At 36.5% G+C, this 21,236-nt stretch overlaps 2 protein-coding genes across 4 annotated transcripts; one reads left to right on the forward strand and one right to left on the reverse strand.

Annotated features, from left to right (window-relative positions):
- Positions 1 to 875: 875 nt before the first annotated feature.
- Positions 876 to 4,015, reverse strand: LOC110048366 (uncharacterized). Its single transcript, XM_020754154.2, has 3 exons — positions 3,791 to 4,015; positions 2,205 to 2,726; positions 876 to 1,145 (listed from the first exon to the last, which is right to left on the reverse strand). The coding sequence occupies exons 1-3, from the start codon at positions 3,953 to 3,955 to the stop codon at positions 891 to 893; spliced, it is 942 nt and encodes a 313-aa protein (XP_020609813.2). The 5' UTR covers positions 3,956 to 4,015; the 3' UTR covers positions 876 to 890.
- Positions 4,016 to 4,633: 618 nt separating this feature from the next.
- Positions 4,634 to 21,090, forward strand: LOC110048365 (ubinuclein-2-like). Of its 3 annotated transcripts, none has more exons than XM_020754152.2 (24): positions 4,634 to 4,940; positions 5,079 to 5,177; positions 5,331 to 5,369; positions 7,627 to 7,689; positions 8,352 to 8,452; positions 8,612 to 8,663; positions 8,912 to 9,015; positions 9,345 to 9,881; positions 10,177 to 10,219; positions 10,722 to 10,808; positions 10,903 to 10,942; positions 11,989 to 12,073; positions 12,651 to 12,690; positions 12,907 to 12,987; positions 13,261 to 13,334; positions 13,652 to 13,739; positions 14,287 to 14,342; positions 14,505 to 14,555; positions 14,666 to 14,685; positions 15,226 to 15,272; positions 15,452 to 16,338; positions 16,615 to 16,916; positions 17,731 to 17,823; positions 18,656 to 21,090. In XM_020754152.2, exons 1-24 carry the CDS (start codon positions 4,785 to 4,787, stop codon positions 18,715 to 18,717), a joined length of 3,207 nt encoding a protein of 1,068 aa, XP_020609811.1. In that variant the 5' UTR covers positions 4,634 to 4,784; the 3' UTR covers positions 18,718 to 21,090. The 3 variants fall into 3 exon arrangements, with proteins under 3 accessions (XP_020609811.1, XP_089128761.1, XP_020609812.1); XM_089272635.1 differs by having other exon boundaries at positions 5,088 to 5,177; XM_020754153.2 differs by lacking the exon at positions 17,731 to 17,823.
- The last annotated feature ends 146 nt before the right edge of the window (positions 21,091 to 21,236 follow it).

Consider the following 21,236-nt stretch of genomic DNA (forward strand, 5'->3'; position numbering starts at 1 on the left):
ACAAAAAAAATGATCTGCGGCAAGTCTAGCCAAAATGCAAACACTTCTGAACATGACTGCGCGTCAATGCGACTTAACGCAGAAAGAAAATAGAACGCGCAAGAAATGAAGCGCATTGAAAAATTCCGTTTCCCTTTCTAACAAGGCGAGTCTGTCAATTTTACGGTACTCGCCTGCGTTCTATTGAGGGAGAGATTTGTCACTCTGTTTCCGGTGCCTTCGTCTAGAATTGCAGCGTTGAAACAGACTTCTGATTTTTTATCCCACCAGAGGAGATAAATTTTGATATCCGTACACGGGTCAAGTTTTGTATTTATTCAATTAACTTAAATATAGAAGAATTTTTGATCGACTCTTTTGGTCCCAAGTGGTATCTTTGGACAACATCTCAATCTAGTTTGGTGAAAGCATGACGAACCACACTTTTGTAACAACTAACCACCACCACAAACCTGAAACCCGGAGCTACAAGTGTTAACAAATATCGAAAAGTCTGCTAAACTAACCAGAAAGCGTAACCTGCTGTAGAAAAAGTAGATTGCACTTGTTTGAACTTTACGATAAGCTGAAATAAATCTTGCGTCTTATTGGAGAAACTTTTTGAACTAGGTGACGAAAACCTAGTTATCTTTTTTCACAAGTGGCAATTTTCCGATAATAAACATTTATTCAAAGTTACAATGTTAGAATAAAAATGTCCAGCGATACTACACAATAAAAAAATGGGTGTCACTTCTATAAATTGAGTACGAAAGGGTTACTTTTTCTGTCAAAAACAGTATATAAAAGTATAAGGGTTTGGACTACGGGGAAGAACCTCCCTGTAGAAAAGTTTACCTCACTGAGTTTCAGCCCCACAAACAAATGACCAAAGATTAGGAAACAAAATTTTATTTGTCATTTTCTAAAATGTCAGAGCAGCGAGTCCAAAATGGATGGCTTAAACAGTCTGCCATCTTCTTACACACCACACTGCCTTGATGCTCTGAGGAGGGATTAGTCATCAGGGCCTTCTCCAGATAGTATAGCTCATTGACATTGTGAGTAGCTAAGTACTGGGGCAAGTTGTTGTACCAGAAACCTACATCACCAGTACCATGTGCATCGTCAGACAGTGTAAGTTTAGCTCCAGAAGTCAGAAGATACTATGAGAAAAAAAGATGCAAATGATAATTATCATAATTATGTCAGTTCTGAGATTTAGGCGATAAAGAAAAGTTCTAAGTGTCCTTCACTTGATCTGTTTTTGGTAAACGTTATGGAAAATTAGCAACTCCACTTAAATGAACTTGCTTGGCTCCATACATAACTTTATAATTTTAGCCTGTGAACAAGTTCTGGTTGGAAGGGTCTGACTACGGCTAAAAGGGCCAAGAAAGAACTGGTTGATAGTGAAGTGGCTGGGGGTGGTGGTGGGGATTGGGGTGGCTCTCCTCCTCTCTCTCCCCAACTCACTCTTCTCTCCTCTTTATTCCCACTTTCTCTCACACCATTGTCAACTAGAGAGCCTGTTAACAGGCTAACATAATTTTGATTTGTGTTTTGTCATAGCCTGCACTTGGCTGTTTGGAATCAGAAAAGGCATTTTGCTGTGGGCAGAAATTTGTAACATCTAAGTTTTTTATTTACAGGAATTGGCTGCGCTATGTCTTTAGAAATGAAACTACAATGTAGCATTACACTATATTTTCCAAGAATCAATGACTACAGAAAACTTAGTAATTCCAGTCTTGTTTAAATTCCTGATGTTACATCTAAACTCTGTCCTCTGCAGAGGTTCAAAATGTTCATTATAGAGAGTCACTGTGCAAGGTGAGTGCAGGCACAAAGTTGAATGGATCTCCGACGTCGCCCTTCACCTAACCCTGCACCTGCACTTGCATCGTTCAGCAGATTCTCCCCACCCGAAAAAAATCCTTTGAGCCTCTGTGGAGGAGAGAGACATTTAAAAGTTTTGCTGATCAACAAGATTTTTTGGGAATTTGAGAAACAGAGTGCAAATCATCGCTTGACTTGAACTAAAACTACTGCCCAATATTAAAATTTCAACAGCAGGTATCTAGTTAAGGAAATTACTAGATATTTCATTCCTCTACAAAAAAAGTATGACAACTTGAGTTCCCTTTATAAAGTAGAGGCAATCTTATACTTACAACATGATATAATCCAAATACAGTACTGAATCATCATTTCGCTATTCTTACCTGAAGAATTCGTGTGTGAGGGTATGGATACTTCAGATTCTTTCTTGGTGATGCACCACTTGTATTTATCTCAAACAAAGCTCCATAGGAGTTCCCAAAGTCTATATTCCGAACAATCTTCTCCCAAATCAAATCTGTAATTTCAAAATCAGCTCGATAAAGTCTGATGACATCAAAATGACCAATGACCTCAGGTTTAAGTTCTTCCATTAGCTTGTACTGGAGATCAAAGTATCTGCACATCACTTGTTCTGTTCCACCAGCCTGATTTTCTGCTTTTTTGAAAAGTTCACGGCTAAAATCAGTCGGAATTCCATCAACATGGTGAACTGATCCTACTATGTAATCCAATTTCAGGTCCTTTTTCAACTTGCGAATCCGATCAAAACTATCTTCTCTTATAACTTCTGTTTCTAAGCCAACAATTAGGCAAATCTTGTCTTTGTATTTTTCTTGAAGATGCCTTGCTTCCTTTACAAAATCTTCAAACACGTTCTGGAGATCAGCAGGTGTCATATTTTCCTACAATGGCAAGAATCATGTCAGTTCCTGTTACTAGAGTAGGGTGCACTTGTCATGTGGTTGGCCAGTTGGTAATTCAGTCAGACTAGTAGGTCCATCCACCTCCAGCGTGTTCAGGTCATCAGTCAATTTGTCAGTACATATGTCAGCCCACAGGCTGAATGGTTAGTCAGTCACACAGTAAGCCCTTCAGTCAGATTATTTGTTGGTCAGTTAGTCACACATTTAATTAGTTAATCAATCACTCAGTCAGTGAGAAGATTTATCACATTGATTGATTAATTAAACATAATAAGGATCATATAACATATTAAGGATCAATCAAGTGTTTCTGTCACTGTGACAACATCAAATTTTAAAGTGTTCCTGATACCAGCCAATGCTTTCACCTGATCGTATCTTTTTGGTATGCTTCAGCAGCATAAGGCAAGTTTGGTTGAGCCATGGATTGTATTAAAGTGAAACTCAGTAAGCCATAATAACCATGATGGGACAAAAACGTTTACAATGCTGCCAATGCGTACCAAAAAGGTATGATTAGGTATTTACCGTCTCCAAAGAATTTGAGCCAAAAGTTTGGCGATGTCAAGTAACTTTGCAAGATATCAGGAAATCAAGACACTAGACAGGGCTTCTGATATGATTGAGTGGGTGAACTCGGGTATGGTGCAGTTGTTAGTTGTGAAATTTGCAGGATTTTCAGAAATCAACAGCCTAGTAGGACAGCCAGCCACGGAACACCCTGATAATATGGACCAGGTCAATGGACTATAAAATGGCTTCCCAAATGGACCCATAGGACTACACTAGAATTAAACTGCCAATATCACTAGAATAGATAAGGGAGCGATCAAATAAAAAAGATATAGGGTTTTAAGCTATTTTATTCAATGTATGAAAGCATTCAAACTTCTTATGTCCATCCTCAAGAAACTAATAAGCTTAATTATACCCGTGTCGAAAGATTCTCTACACTGATGTTATTCCGTTAGATGTAAATATATGAAACTCTGTGTAATACGGGTATCTTGATCTTTCAGTTTTGACTTGAAAGCAAAACTTACCTCCACTTCTTCCTCGTATAAATCTTCTATTTCATATCGCGGCATATGTTCCGATAGCCCGTAATGTGTAAACCCGGCTTCGATCGCTCTAACAACAACCTCTTCTAATGAACAGAAAGCGTGCTTACAGAACTGCCCACTATGACTGTGTAAAGAGATAGGCATTTTGACTTGTAATTTCTATGAGAAGTAAAATCAGCAGTAACAATATGAAAAGAAATTAAATAATTTGAGCCTGCACGTGCTCAGCGGCTGTTCCCGTAAACCGGAAGTAAATTGTGCATATCACGCAATATTGTTCTCTTTCGAGCTGTAAACACGGCCAAGAATGCGTCCAATTACAATTATCGGTTGGTATAGCATCTGTCATTTTCAACCGCGATCAGCCAACAAAAGCGCTTTTTTCACGCAAGCATAAGCGCGTATCAGGTACATGTAGCGCTGAAAAATTGATCAGGGGCAAACAATGGGGGCTTTGCATAATGTAGTTAAGCTAGCGATTCTGTGGAAACATGTGCGTTCTTTTGCGCCGGGTGGGGCGTAGCGGGCCGATTCGCACACGCTTTCGCGTTTTTCGCCATTTTGGACATAAAAAGGACCACATTTTGAGATTTTAGACAGTTTAAGGGAGCAGAAAACCATATTTTTAAAATTTGTCTAAACAATCTTTTTCGCGTTTTCTCCGAATTTAGGCCGATTTGGGGCCGTTCTCCACGTTTTCAGCCCACTCCGAGGCAAAATTCGAAATTCGGAAGATTGCTCGATTTGTTGTAGATTCTCTGTAATTTCCACCAAGACACAAACTTTGAAGCCTCCTCGCTATAAAAATCGCACTGCGGCTGCGCAGTTGGCCATTGAGCATGCGCAGTTGAACAAAGTGTTGAATTTTGGAGCGAGAAGCGGGCAAGTTCAAGATGGATAAGGTTCGTGTCGATGGGGTTTAACTAAGGCTCCACGGCCGCGGCCCGTGTTTTTGGGTTCTTCTTGATGGGATATGGAAAAAGCTAACCCTTTTCCTTCGGAGACAGTGGATGCACACTGGAAAAATTCAGAAACGGTCCGAACTTTGCGCTTCAAGCTCCCTCTTACGGAAAGCGATGACAAGAAGTGTCCGGAGTTTTCGTTTCTGGACCTTGTAAAAACTTCTACGGTGGGTGAAGTTTAAGCTCTCCAGGGCTCTTCTTCAGAGCGGAGGCAATTTTATCAATAAAGCACATCAATTTATTGCTGATTTTTGTCGTTGTTAAAACATGCCCGTGATTTTTGATTCCCTAATTTTTTTTTCTAGCTCGCGAAGTCCAGTGATACTCCGGAGAAAACCCCGTGGAAAGAAGATGGAGAGGAAGAAAATCTAAGAGCTTTGGCCAAGAAGTTTGAGGAGAAATATGTAAGTTGTGCACCTCTGTCAGCTCAGCGCGTTTTTTTGTCCAACACTCCGGATTCCTTAGAAACCGCAGTGCCGTCGAAGCCATGAAATGCGCGATGCGTATATAGTAAACTTATTTTGAAATGGAGATCGAACACGTTTACTCTTTTACAGGCACCCAAATCTAAGAAGCGAAGACGGGATCGAGTGGAGGTACAGTAAAAATTATAGTAAAGTGCCCAGTCATTTATTTTTCGTCAACGTTGTTAAGCTTAAGCTTATACAAGTTTGCGTATTAACCGAGTTGGTTTTCTTTGATCAAGTGTTTTTGTCGTTCTTGTGTAAGCTTAAATTAACTTATGCCACAACATGGATTAGGAGTAGATTAATTGCCTCTAGCCTGGAAATACTACGAAAACCGTTGCTTTTATGGGGGCGTATTGATTCCATCGGCGTTAAAATAATTTGAATCACTTGTTTTGAGTAGCGCTTATGTTACTTGACTAATTCATTATGTTTATGACATGACCCTGTTGTTGTAAGTTCGTAACTGCCTTTTTCTGAGAAGTGTAAAACGTTTTTGACTTTATCCCATTGTTTGGCAAGCATTGATATGTTGAGAAACTTGGTTTTGTGTATTAAATTCTCTTGTAAAGCATTTACAATACACCTTTAATGTGTGATATTTTTACATGACGATGATGGCTTTTTTGCGTTATTTACAACGTTGTCGGTTTCACTTTACCGGTTAAATTTCTCTCTCTTTGTGGTGTACGTCAATGTTCAACTTGATTCCTTTGAAGTGTGTTTGTGATGAAATGTTTCTAACTGAATATTTTTAGAATTTTAGTTTCTTATCGTAATATTTTTAGCTCGCAATCGATTTTCTTTGAATAGTTAATACGGAAGAGTCAGGCCAATTTTGTTTCCGGTTGAAAGCCAGGGTAAGATTTCGTTCCAGAAGACGAACCATTCTCTCTGTGTGGGGGATTTTGCTGCAGTGATTCTACAAAATCCTATGAACCCTTCATTGGTTCAGATAAGTCTGTTTTGAAGCAATAACAATATCACTCAAACTGGTGCTTTCTATCTAGTTTTATACTCGAGCCCCAATACAGTAAAAAGTTGTGTTTTAAGTGAGGTTATTCATAATCTAAGGTTAGAACATCACAACATTTTGTTCAAAATATTTCAGTATCACAGAATTATTATTTCGGGTAATAAGACTGCAATTTTGCAATTCTGAGCAAAGCACAGACCATGTGTCATATCTTCAGTCAATATTTGATAATGAAGACTGTACACATGGAGGGGAGGATGACAGGGGGGGGGCAGCGACCAGGGAGTGAAGGGGGCAGAAACTCTATGGAAGGAGGGAAAGAGAGTGTGGGAAGTGGGATCTCTTTGGTAGCTGAAACTAGCAGAAATAGGAAAAAATTTGCAGGGAGGTATGAGAAGTGGAAAATCCAGTATGTAGGCATTGTACAAACTGTAGACTGCATACTAAGGATAAACATTTCTTAAGTAGAAGGAACAGGCCTTACAAGCATGTGTTTTAGGAGTATCTTTCTCCAACATTAGATCCCAGTAAGTCCTTCTGCTTACATCACCATCCAAAAAAAAATACATCTCCATATATCACCACCCATCTTGTAACAGAAAAGTGCTCTTCCTTTGTTACCCCATGTGGACCTGTATAAACTTCCCCCTTCCCCTTACATCACAAATTGTTTTATGTTATAGTATATTTTACAATAACTTCAGAAATTCTTGTGCGCTCATTTTCAAATTTTCATTGTCAATAAGCGGACAGACTCATGAATTTATAATTTATGCAAAGTTCATGCAACGAGTGAGAGCGAACAATATGACAGTTTATTATTGTCGTCAGTTGTTTGTGTCTGTCCTGTTATCGACAATGAATTTTGTCATAACATTGTCTACGGCTACTTTGACAATGTTTATGACAAAATTCTAGATTAATAACAGGACAGACACAGGAAAAACTGATTTCAATTTGTTAAATAGACTCTCTATTTTTCCATGTCCCCATCTCACAGTGTAGTGCTCATCTATAGGGATGTGCATAGCACTCTAAATTACAACAAAACAAGCTAAATTTCTCCATACCACAAGAATGTGCTCTTTATGAATTGGATTTCAAATCTAAACAGAATATACCTCCATTTCAAAACCCAGCTTACAACTACCGGTATGTGTAAAAAGAAAAAAAGACCATCTTGTGCCTGTCATCATACTTAATGCTTTTGTGAATTGTGCTTCACACTTTGCTCCATTAAGCTGCCTGTCCTGCACTTGTTTTTCTAAAAACAGTCAAACCTCACATTACAACTTGAAAATCAAGTTAGTTGTTTGAGCCAAACAGATGCAAGGTCTTGAAGATCAGTTGCTGTCCAGTGAAACCGCTTCTGTTTAGTGACATGTTTGTTGTTTTTTCCCTTTGTCCCAGGATTTAATTGATGTTACCTATGGCTATGATGAGACTGACCCGTTTGTTGACGACAGTGAGGCTGTGAGTTCCACTTTACATTTTGTTATAATATTACTAAGGATTTGACAAGGTTTAGGCAAATGTTACCAATCAAAAAATGGTATCCATCTCATTCTTGAAGAATGTGAGGAGAGCACACTAATTTTGTTGTGTTGCTTATCGCTTGACAAATATACAGTATCTCTGAAAGCTTTACCTTATATCCAGCAAAAATTAGACTGCTTAGAAGTATTATAAATACACCATATCTACAGAAATAACATATATAATTTACACAGATATTTTGCGAGTTGCTAAAATACAAGCAATGAGCAAAATGTCTGCACATTAAATGTTAAACCATCAAATAAAGGTTTTATAACTCCACCAATATGTCATTTTCTAGTCTTCTGGCATCTAGTTTTAAATTCATCACAATTCATCTAAAAATTGTACCAGTCATATTAAGTGCGCACAACAGGCGAAAACAGAATATGTTACTCTACAGTTGGACTCCACAGGCTAATGTTTTTCTTAGTCTTTTGACCTGATATGGTAAAATGATATAATTGAAGAATAATAAATAAGTACTTTTGCTTGAATACATTTAATATATTTAATAGGTATTGCAGTACATGTAAGTGTTCTCCTGATTGTATTGTAAGAGGCACTTTGGATTCTAATTTTTGATTTGATTTCCTTAGCATGATGAGTTTATCTCAGCTGACTGGACAACAGAACATGGTGGTTTTTACATTAATCAGGGTATCCTAAACTTTAGGCCACTATCCCCAGCTGGTGAAAGGTAAACGTTTATGTTAATAGTTTTTTTTTTGAGACTATTTTTAATGTTTCTTGGTAATGATTATGCAAGTGAACCCTACTATGATATGCTGTTCTGTGCTAAAAGAATTGTCTGTTCTTGATTTTTGTCTATATGTAACTACATTCATTTACATTTTAGTGAGGATGAAGACTTCAAGAAACCAAAGAAAGTCAAAACTAAGACTCCCAAGGTGTGAATATTTATCAACATTAGTCATACATGCCTGCAATTGAACAGTTCATCAAATATTCTAATGTACTTGTAATGTAACATACAAGAACTTGTGTAATTCAAGTTATAAGGAAAAAATCCAGATTATGAGAATTTCCAGAAAATCAAGGCTGGAATGGATGTAAATCATGTTTCAACTACTGATGACAGCTCCTTTAGTTTGCAATGAAAATCTTGGAATTTATATTTTGCTGTAATGATTTCTAGAAAATTCCAAAGGTGCCTAAAGTCAAGAAGGTCAAGGACCCCAGTGAAAAGAAAGAAAGAAAAAAGTCCACAGACAAAGAGAAGAAGCCACGAAAGAGCTCCAGGTAAGCTCAAAAGATCAATTCCTGCTTTGTTTCTAATGTTGGCACTGAAAACTAACCATCCATTAACTCAACATCTTGAAGATTTTTTTTTTAATTCTTGTCACCTGACTGTTGGACTATTTAGTGATTTTACGGTTGATCTTGATTAATCTCAGGAATTTGGGGATTAATTAATGCAGCACTAAATGTAAAAGGCATGACTGCACAGTAAGCTGTTTTTCTACAAGCTTATCTACATTTTGCCATGTCATGCTGCAAGATAGTTCATGGATGTCAGTGTATTACTTTGTAACATTTTTGTTGAAATATTATTTTATTTTTTTTTTAAGTGGTGAAAAAGACAAAGAAAAGAAACATAAGAAGAAGCTTAGCATGGGAAATGCAAACATTACAAACCTTTTATCATCTCCCTCTTCCACTGCAAAGAACACTTCAATTTCTGGAACAATCTCTTCAAATCCTGCTCTAAGTCCTAGTGTGGTTTCACAAGGACCAAACAGCACTTCAACCAGCCAGTCTTCTCCTGCAAAATCACTGAATTCACAGCTTAGCAATCATGGAGTTGTAAAAACTGAGCCAGGGAATTCAGTCATGGTACATGTGAATGGTAACAATAGTGTTGCAGCCACAGAAAGTACGTCTAGCACGCAACCTGATAAAGTTATTAGTGCTCCTTCCAATACTTCGCTTCAAAATGGAATACAATCGGGAGATGGGAATTTAGAGGTGGTAGAACCAACTCTTCCACAATGTTTACCTGCGGACCTGGAAAGCTGTATCCTGAGGTTGAAGCAGGCTGGAAGTGCCAGTGGAACTGAGGGGAAATGCAAGTTCTTTAACTCTGATGTCAACCATATGTTGCTGGAGTGAGTATATTTTGTTTCCAAGAGTTGCTTTTCAATACTAAAGCGTCATGGTTTTGAACTTTGCATGCTACCTGCAGAGAAACCCATGGTACCTTTAGCAGGTGGACTTTTGAGCATTGACAACCACACGACAAACATGAACAACCATGCCAGAACACTCAAAGACCTAGGTACATACTAGTCTAGTCTGATAACCAAGTATTAAAACAATGAACTTAACATCCTGTTGTAATGATAGAATAGATGTATTGTTTGATATTGTAAGTATAATTGAAAATTTAATGTCCTGTTGTAGGCTCCAAACCAAGTCAAGAACACTTAGTGGCAAAGTGCAATCGGTAAGGCATAGTAAATATAAGTAAATGTATTATTATTTTTTTAAATGCCGATTTTTGTATGTTAAATCAACAATAGTCTTCCTTTGACACCCAAAGATGGTCAGAAATTTGTCCACAGACGTTTCCTGTTCCAAGAAGCAAACAGTGGAAAACTGTGAGCTTGGAGGACCAGACAGTGTTTAAGATCAAATATCCCAGTATGTTTTTAAGTCAAATGGAGGCTATTGTGTTTATTACCCTTCAAATATTTTTCACAACACAAACATTGGGGAATATTGCTCAGATATTCCCCAGTTTTAGCTAATTAGGGTATATTCAGTCATGTGACATGTTTAGACCGATTGAGTCTGAGCAAAAATATTTGATGGATTATAATGGATATTGTCCAGTTTTACATACAATATGAGTTTGCTTTCTTATGCTTTATTGCCTAAATTTGTATATGAAGTCACAGGAGATTTTATTCATGTTAATTTAACCCTAGTTCTCCATGCATTTCTAGGGTATTTATGAATTTTTGGCTTACTATTTGCCATGCACCAAGGAGACATTGAAGAAAAGAGCAAAGAATCTTCTTATAAATGAACAGGTGAAAATAGTGTTTTAGTTTACTAGTTTTGTTCCCATTACAGTTATTAATATTAACATACGACTTTGTTTCAAACTCTTTTGTTATTGTTTAGGCTGCTCGACTGAGAGAGCCAATGGCTAAACTCAAAGCAGGTTAGTCTTGTAATTCAATTACTAATCTTTGTGTAGCTGTGATGGGAGCCATTTATTTTTCATTAAAAAAGTGAAAGGTTGTTCTGTTGCCATAGAGTAAGCCTAACATGAGTGGTATGGTTGGCAGATGGGAAAAGCTGTGGAAACAAAATTCTATGTTTTAACAGCTTTTTTTCCTGAGTGTTTCTGAAACTCCATGGAAACAATGAAATGGAGGATGCTGTGTTTCTATAGTTATTTCTTTAACATTTAAGATATGTTTCAGTTGCTAGTTTTATAGAGTTATGATACAGTGGAACCTTGATTAATTAATGAAGCTCTCTTGACAAAATCCTAACTATAATGAGCAGGATATTCTTTGGCCCAATAATGGTAAAATATATGTAGAAGACTCCCGATATAACAAAACCTTGTTATAGCAAACATATTTTGTCAGTTGCCTGGCCCTTTGTCATATTGAGGTTCCACTATATGTGGCTTATTGAGCAATTGTGAGGTCAAGATGGCTGGATTTTGGCCAAGTTCTTTGTGTGGCTGTTTATGGCAGGAGATACAGTCCTGTTTCTGTTGAGCTACAGGAACACTGAATTGGGTAAATTGGGAAGTCTTGCAACAGCTGTAAAAACAGTCACCTACATCTTGTTTTTCCTTAGCATTTCTTATATGATCTCAAACTTCTACTCACTGAAAGAATTGAAGCAGTGAGAACGTATTGTTCAGTAAAATGACTGTAGTGTAGCTTTGGAACATCCTAACAGAAATAGTTAGCTAATAGTCTTTGTCAGTAACAGTAGAGAAAAACCGTTAAAATGTACAGTTTAATGTTGTTAACTTTTTTCTAAGGGAAATAAGTAACATTGTGTCTCTGTTTCCACAAAGCTTATGGGGAACACATGGCAACTTTCAAAGCTCAAAACAATTTCAGTTTCCAAAGCAATTCTTGTTCTCCCAAACTCTGTCTCTTTCCTTTTAGAAGCACAGACAAATGTATCATTGTTCTTGTGTAAGTCAAATCAATTAACAAATCATTGGCCTGTTTTTCATAGCTGTGGATAGAGTCATACCAGAGCAAGTTAAGAGATTTGAAGAAGAGGTTAAGAGACATGTGGAAGAGGAAAGTCAAAGACAAAGGTAACTTTATAACTGTATGCTGAAAATGTTATTTCTCCTTGTACTCCCCATTTTTAAAATGTTAGTTCTGACAATTTGTGTTTCGTACTTTTAAAATGACTTTGACCTGGCAGTTGCAAGCTTACAAATCTTAGATTTAGCTGCACCAATTTGTTAAGAATAGGGTTTTTCAGCCAGCAAATTGTAATACAAATGCATTTACGTTTAAAATTAAGAAAGAAAGAAAAAATGTAAATGAAGCTCATTTGTAGTTTGCAGGCAATAGCGTGCGCTGAGTCCTTTCTTGTGCCAAAATTATTTTCTCTCCAGATTCAGGTTTTGTTTAGCAAGCTTCCTTCAAAAATCCAAACGTGTGTAAGAATACATTTGATTTTCGTTTAAATTACCATCTCTTTTATATCATAAGAAAGAATGATGAAAAATTTGACTGCAAAAGACATGTTAGATGATTAATAGATGACTCTATTTAACTATTATAATATTACTTGCCTTAGTCATTTCTGGTAAATATGCCAACAAACTTTTCACTTGTAGTCTGGAAGTGCTTTGAAATTTTATGTGGCTTATTTTATTATAGCAGTGCCAAACAAGATGGAGAAAATGCAGATGATCATAAGGTATTTGACTTGGTGTTTTATTTTATAAATACTCCTTTGACTTTTAGTACTCTGATGTGAAACTAAAATACTACTGGCTGACAATATTTCCTTGAATGATAGCATTTTGTGAAGTAAAGTCACTGCACAAATTAGCAGAACTCAGAACAAATGTGCATAATTTTTGTGATTTATTTGTGTGTGGATATGCTACTATTGTAATGTTTTTCATTACAGAAGGAACTTTTCAAGTCAGCAATGGAACTGGTTGAGGAAAGTGAGAAAAGTGATGAGATCACAACTCCTACAGATCCAAATGTAAGAATGGTTACTGAATAGAGTGGTTTTCCAATGAGTGTCAAACATAATCAGGCAATTACTTTGGTTTTGGTTGTGGTTTTACTACGTTTTGAGATTGGCTGAGTAGTCTAATTAATAAGTAACTGGTTTGGTCTTGGTTTTACGACACTCAGTTGAAAACCGTTCTAGAATGATGAATATCATCAAATTCACATTTATTTGAATCAGAGTAAATTAAGTCTTATTAACTCAAGGGAATCATTAATAATAATTAGTTTGTATTGACTTTAGGCACCTGCTCAGCCAGAAGATAAGACAAAGAAAAATGTCCCTAAGCGAAAATTCATTTGGACTGATGAGTTAAGGTAAATACTGCTACATGTAATTTTTAATACACAATGTTCTAAAAGGCCCATTTCGATCTACTAAAATTCTAACTTGGCCCCGGGGCTCAGGGGAATAAAACATAAGAAATTAATTATTCATCCCTCATCCTCGATGTGACTTCTTTTGTTTTATTCTGCTAAGCCTCAGAGCCAAGTTAGAATTTTAATACATCAAAATTGGTCTATTTATTGCATTTAGTTTGCTTATGTTTACATTTTAAGTGAGTGGTGAATTGATGACACATAATATTATTTTTAATGCAAGTTTGATTGGTGCATATTTAAATAATTACCAGGCAGCTGTTGTGTGATGTTGTCGAGATGAAGATCAAAATCTTTGAAATGTCAAAGACTAGAGCCCAGTCTGCTGAGGAGCATTTGAAGGTAAAATGTGTGCATTTTGTGATCACACATGTCTTCTGTTCATAGGCTGATGAGATGGTCATAACACACCATAATTTAATGGTTTCTAGAAACCTGCTGGGTTTGACTAGCATGACGAAGTGCAAATCTAAGTCAAGCTAAATAACAATGTCTTCTGTTCAGTTTGAAGCCTTCTTTGCTTCTGACAATTTCCTTGTACCACTATAAAATAACTGAGGGTTTGTCATAAGAATTTTTGTTGTCTTTTTTGCCTTGATTCTTTTATTAAGATTAAATTTAGAAATACCGAAAAAAAGTGGGAAAACGGAATGACACTTTGGTGTCATCTTGGTACCATTATTAAGTGAAGAATGCCACAGAAAAGATAATTTTGTTCTTAATTGATTTATTCTATGTCACATCTTTACTTTTAGTATAAATTGTCTTTTCGGTTGTATTCCTCACTTGATAATGGTGCCAACGTGACACAGAAATGTCGTTCCATTTTTTGGATTCTTTTCTTAGTAACTTTACAGTATTGTCTGTAAACTTTTGTTTCTCTGTTCAGGTCTTCTTTGAAAATGATGTACGACCATTGTGGCCAAAGGGCTGGATGACAAGCCGGTGAGTTTCTTTGGCACAGCAATACTTAACTGCAAAATCTCTTAAGACCCTGGGGGACCTATGGATAGTATTTACCTTTCACTTGGTATTAAACATAGCATTGCATTAATGATGTATGAAAATGATATTAAAAAATTAATGTTGATGTCTCTCCAACTTCAGAATTCTTTTCAAAGAAAGCAAGCAGGCTCATGGAAAATACACAAGTGTTCCGTAAGTGTTTCTTGTTTTGTTTTAGGAACTGCCGTGTAGCAAAATCCTCAGATCTTGAATGTTTCATTTCTGAACCTAACATGTTCAATGTTGTTGTTGTTGTCTTTCAGAGCAAGAGTCTATAAAAAAGGTAAGTGTCAACAACCAGTCGAGATGGTCAGTGGTCATTGACAATCATCAGTTGTTCGTACATGTACATATTTAGGTGAAAAATTAGTTCCAGATGGTATTCAAACCCATGACTTCCCAGCTAGTATTGTGCACTCAAAACAGTTGTGTTTTTGTTTTCATCTTTTTGGGTTCCCTTCTCACTTTTTGCTTTCAATTAGTTCACTTGGGTGTTGTTGGGTAACAGCTGTTGTGTGTGGTGTCACAGTGAAGAGGGTGAGAATCAAGCCTGAATTTTATACATGTTCTTTCCCTGCCTATTGGGACCTATCTGTAGGGAAATTAAACCTATCAGATATACTTGAGGCATGAGTTACTTGTCAATCCCAGCAGGAGGTGAATTTTATCCTAGCCTGTACCATCAAACCCATAATTTCTTTCAATGAGGTAATACTTTAACTGCATGCAATTTGTATATGACTCTGCTAGTGGCTATCTTTTTCTCTTTTAGTTCCGAAACTGTTTTATAACTTTCTTTCCTTGATTATCTTTGCTTTTTCAGCACCTGGCCCTAAGAAGCAAGGGGAATCCCCAGAAAACCAGGACAGTGTAAGTTAAACCAGTCACATGTTGTTTGAGAATACATGGTCATCTGTTTCATCATGTTGATGTTTTATCACAAGTAAATTTGTTTGCCAAGAGTTCATTTGTGCACTGCAAACATGAAAAAATGCATGCAATTGAAGAAATGCGAGAAGGTTTATGTTTTTATTCTTATACCCCTTTAGAATGTCGGCAATGCTGATGTAAAAGACGTGGCAAGTGCCACTCCATCAGTGGTAGGCACTGGAATTACCTCTTCAACCACGGCACCAGCAGTAGTACCAGCAATTTCTGCTTCATTAGCAACAACAGCCACAGCTTTATCGGTTTTGAAGAACCTTGCACAGTCAGACAGACTTGCAGATATCAAGCCGACTATAGCAGCTCTGGCCACTGTCATACCGGTACACAAACCTGTTACCACTACAGCCAGTGTGACCAAAATGGAAACCACTGCAGTGAGCAGATCAGGTCCTGAACAGAAACCTCAAACTGTATCAGTAATCGCTGAATTAAACCTTGCTCAGAAAGATACTGCTCAAAAATCTGTTACAGTGAAATCACCTCCATTGTCAGACAGTCTCCAGTCAAAGCCTGCTGTTACAATATTAGACTTTGCAGACATGATGATGCCCCAGGGGCAAACAGAAGCATCAAAATTGCTCCATTCTCAACAGGCTACTCCTCCAAAGCAGCCATTAGCTTCTTTTCTCAACAAGATGCCTGCGTCACCCAAGGAAAAGCCAAGAGATCAACTGTTAACTCATCTACCAAGTTCTGTGATTACTACAACAACAATTTCACTTCCAATCCAATCGTCCACCATTTCACCTGCACGAACTCAAATCACCATGTCGTCTCCACCAAAAATAATTCGTTCCTCTCCTGTAGTTGTTCAGAGCACCAGTCATTCAGGATTGATGGCGGCATCTGTTGGGAGTCTTGCGGCAAAAGGGTTACCGAACAAGTTCATTGATCTAGCAGCATCTTCACTAATGCAGCAACAACAGGCAGCTGTCTCTCTTACTACTCCATCTCAAACAATTTTGGACACCATCACTTCACCAAGAAGGTGAGGGAATACATGTGTCTGTCTGTTTTGCTCTGCAGTGCAAATAACTACTTCAAGTCACAGTTGTCACTGCAGTCGTATAGTTATGGCCTTGACCACAGCCATAACAAGCAGGGTCAACTGTATTCCTCACCAGGGTGATCTTAAACTGCATCGTCATTTTCCACAGCCTGTCTTGAAACTAGCTGAGTCAAAAACATGCTGTTGATAACATGAAGAGAAATCATTGTTCAAAATTTATGATTGATATAATTTTGGTTTGTTTTATGTTTTTAGACCAGTGGATCTCAAAAGCTGCCAAGCAACCCATTCAGGATTTGTCCCGGGATTATCACCTCAATCCATTGCTATGTCACTAAGCTCTCCCATGACGTCACAAGCACTGCATCAGCCACAACCTCAACCTCCTAACCTCACCTTGTTTGGTGCTGCTGCCAATCTGCACGGCAAGGCCACCACACCCTTGACACATATAGGGATCGTCCCATCCAATCTACAATCTGCTATGCTTCACCTGTCTCGACAACAGCAAGAACAACCATCTGGCATTGTACTCCCACAAAATCACTTTAATCCAGGTACTGTTTTTTCTCTGGGTTCCCCAGTTTTCCGCCTTCTACAAGACAGTGGATTTTCCATTGCTAATTCTCATTTACCTTTTGCACATTTTTACTATATATTTATTTCTAGCTTAGTAGCCTACTAGGAAATGTGATAGAAAAGTGTTCTTTCACAGTACATTTTGCTTAATTGTCCACCTCTCTTTTATACTTAAAAATGTTTATAAATAAGTATTAATGAAAAGTGTATTAAACTATTACCAATAAATGTCTTAAAGCAATCTAAAGAAGGACACTTTTTTGATAAACAATTTTATTAACCCTGCTTTTAATAAAATTAACTGGCAGTTGGTGAAGATCACATCAATTTGTTAATCATGTATTGAAGATTGACATCATGCAATAATATTTATTGATTTTATTTGACTAATCATAAAGAACTGCCATTTGGCAATGACCACTGGATTTCATAGATCATGTTTCAAAACTGTCATGGAATGATTCCACATACTGGACTCACCAATAGTTAGGCAGTACTGCAAGAGACAAGCAGCTGCCCCTCTACAGTTGCCCTGTCAGCTTATGCTGACAAATTTACTCTGGTTAAATATGTAGTTATTATTACTATTATAATCTTATGCAGGCCACAAGTAATCAAATTACAATAGTCATCTACACTACATATCTCACTGATAAACAGATGACACATAATATTGCCTAATTTTGTAACCTTCTTCAAAAACGATTTACCAGTAACCTCCAACAGAGAACTTAAATTCATTTTGTAAACTTGTAGCACTATTTTGAGACATGTTCATTTAAATTTCAACAGTTCTCTTGGGGATGAACCCAACAGCCAACCAGAGCTTGCCCTCATTACAGCTGCCCCATGGTGCATTGCTGTCCAATCAGCCTGTATTTCAAGGTATTTAGGCTTGACTTCTTCCATGTCTTTACATTCATTCCTTCCAAGGGGAAACAAATGGAACAATTTATCCCTAAGTTAATCATTTTAAAATGTAACTGTTTTTGTTTAAGTATATATTTTTTTCAAAATAAACAAGATTAAAGGCAAAATTGAGATATTTTGATTTGCAAATTCAGTTCAATTAAAAAAATTTAAACAATGATTTTAGTTACTACTGAAAGTTAAAATGCCTTTGCTCTCATTAAAGTTAAATTCTTTGAATATCAAAATTGTGTCAAATTAAATATAAATATGCAAAACTGATCTCCACAAAGAATTGCAAAATATGATTATAATTTTTTTTGTCTCATAGTAACACAAATGTGGAGAGTAATTTTAAATCTCAAGAAAACATAATTCCCATAAAATAGCCCATCTTTCAAGTCAAAGCATTAATTTAATGGTCAAAAGTAGTTATTGATAGTTATAATGCATCAAATATTTTCGCTTGCGCATGACTGGTCTAAACGCATTACATTACTAAATATGCCCCTGGCCAGCAAAAACTGGGGGATATCCGAGTGATATTACGCAATTACGTACCTTGCAAAAAACATTTGAAGGATAACAAAAATGAGAGCCTCCATTTGACTTAAAAAAATATTCTCATATATTTGTCCTTGATCATTGTCTGTTCCTTGAAACTTACCATTGTCCTTGTGCTTCTCTCTTAGAAAACTGTTCTCTTGGAACAGATAACGTCCTCGAACAAATATCCAAACACATCTTTGTACCAAATGGAGGCTGTTGTTAATATGTAATTGATGTATTTTTGTTTTGTTATTTGTAGATCCAAACCAAACTACTTCAAGCGGAACTCATCCATCACCATTTTTACCTCGCTTCAGCTAATTTTGTAATTAAGACAGATGTATTCATTCTCTGTACAGCTTAAATTTTTGCCATTTCTATTTTATACTTGAATGCAATTTAATATTTGTCATAAATACAAGGGATATTAGCCGGAAAAAACAATTAATAGGTATGAAATAATGATAGTTATAGAACGGTTTTCATTTGAGTGTCGAAAGTAATTAGACAATTACTTTGGTTTTGGTTTTGGTTTTGGTTTTGGTTTTACTACGGTTTGAGATTGGCTGAGTAGTCTAATTGGTAAGTAATTGGTTTGGTTTTGGTTTTACAACACTCAATTGAAAACCGCACTATTTACTACAAATGTTTTATTGATTGGCAAGTTAGGATCATGTTGAGCAGGTTTTAACCTCCAAAGTGACCATGGTCTAATTTCTGTCGACAACATCTGTACAAAGGTAATGCAGGTCAGGGACGCTTTCCATTCAACCAAAAATGCTGAAAATTTTGAAACTGGAACAAATGGTACAGAAATTTTTTTGGGAAAGTTTCCAGAAAATCTGGAAATTGTTGAATTTTTAAAAAGCAAACCATTCAACCAAAAATCCCACAGAAAAATCAAATGGAACAGAAATTCCCAGCAAGAAATTATCTTCTGAAAATTTCATTACACCAGCTTTTGTTGTCCTCTTTTCTTGAAATTCTGGAAAATGCTGTTCCATTTGTCACTGGAAATTTCTGGAAATTCAAACTTGCATTTTTGGATGAATGGAAAGCATCCCAGGTTTTTCAACTAAACAGTATAACACAACAGACATGCATGGTGCTTATGATTGCCAGAAAGGACCAGTTGGCTTGAATTTTGAACAGTGATAAGTAGTTTTTGCACAATGTGCAAATTAACTAACTTACATTTTATGTTTTGGTTTCTGATTATTGTTTTCCGTTAATGGGAGACTAGAAATGATACAGGATGGTCTGCCTTCCATTTCAAATGGGAAGAGAGCAGTAACCTCTGGAGGGACCTCAAAATGTTCTGCATGAAAATGTCTCTGTACCATTTGATTTTTTCCTGAAATAGTTTGGAATTTTTTGGTGAAATTGTAAGCACCCAACGATGACAAATATCATTAAAAAATGGATTCAAAGTAATTCAGGTAGAGTTGCCATTGGTTTGGTTATGATAGGTTAAAAATGATGAAGTGTCCACCTAATGGATATGTAATCAGTAGATGTTTGACTTAAATAATACACTGGTGAAGGTTTAATCGGTCTACATTTAGACATCATGATATTGTGGATGGGATCAGATGATACATGTAAGCCAAACTGAAAGGGAATTTAAGGCTAGCTACAGCTAAATAGCAGATTGAAAACCTTTGCAAATTCTAAGTGTAATAAATGTAACACACACAAGACTAGAATTTGAAACTTGGCTATAGGTATTTTCAATGACATGCTATTGTTTCCTTTTTTGCGATGTGAGGGTGGCAACAAGTTACTCGCTCAAGCTATAGAAAGTCTTTATTCTTTGGTCCATCGCTTTTCAAACCTGCTGTCAGTATTTGTTCACACAACTTTCATTCATACTCCAATGCTTGGTACATTCCTTTATGTGCATAATTTATTGTGTTTGATGTGAGTCAAACTATCCTTTTGATAAACAATTTTAACATCTTGAGATCAGACCAAATGTAAATGAAATTTCTGACTTCCCCCTAAAGGGTCTTGACACTGTTCTTTCCTCTAGTGTAAATGTAATCAAATCATGGTTAGGTAATGAATATACCTCAGAAACTAGTTAAGATATAATTATTATAATGTTCATATGCTTGGAAATACTCTGTACCTATCTACTGTAACACTTGAAATTTTCACAATAATTATTTCATTTTCTAAATGTGCTATGAAACAAATCTATTTTTTCTTCAAACCTACTAGTCTGAAAAGATGTTATAAAATTTTGACAACCTGTACAGAAAACTGTTACCGATATTTTGAAAACTCCTTGAACTTCCACTTAATGTGGGACATTCCATTTTTCACTCTGCAATCCCCTGTGAATGGCATTTCACACAGTCCCCTGAATGGAGAAAAATAAATAATTTTTTCTCCTTCAAGAATAGGCCTCTTATGGTGCAGGAAAAAAATGGAAAGTGCCAATAATGTAATGTTGCGGGATTATGTGTGATGCTGTTTGTCTTCTGAATAGTGACTTTTTCAAAGTGCTATCTTTGTAGTGATGTCCTTATCAAGATTATAAATAACTTATTTTTCCACAAATTTATTGACAATTCTAAACAAGTGGATGAACTCAGTAGCCATACTGATGGTGTTTGTTTGTCCAGCTTTTGAATGATATTATTATGAGCTGCATTCTGGAAAAATGAATAAACATTTGCACATAATCTACTTCTGTCTCAATTCTTGTTGTTTCTGAACTGGGGAACTGAAATGACAGTGTTTCACGACATTTCCAAACACCTTGAAGTTCATCTAAAATACCCTGTTGTGTGTCTTTTTTCAAATGTCTTGGTTTTTGGAAATGTGGTAAAACA

This window comes from Orbicella faveolata, unplaced genomic scaffold, assembly GCF_042242905.1.
Source record: "Orbicella faveolata isolate gen_17 unplaced genomic scaffold, um_ofav_v1 contig_35, whole genome shotgun sequence".
Taxonomy (NCBI): Eukaryota; Metazoa; Cnidaria; class Anthozoa; order Scleractinia; family Merulinidae; genus Orbicella; species Orbicella faveolata.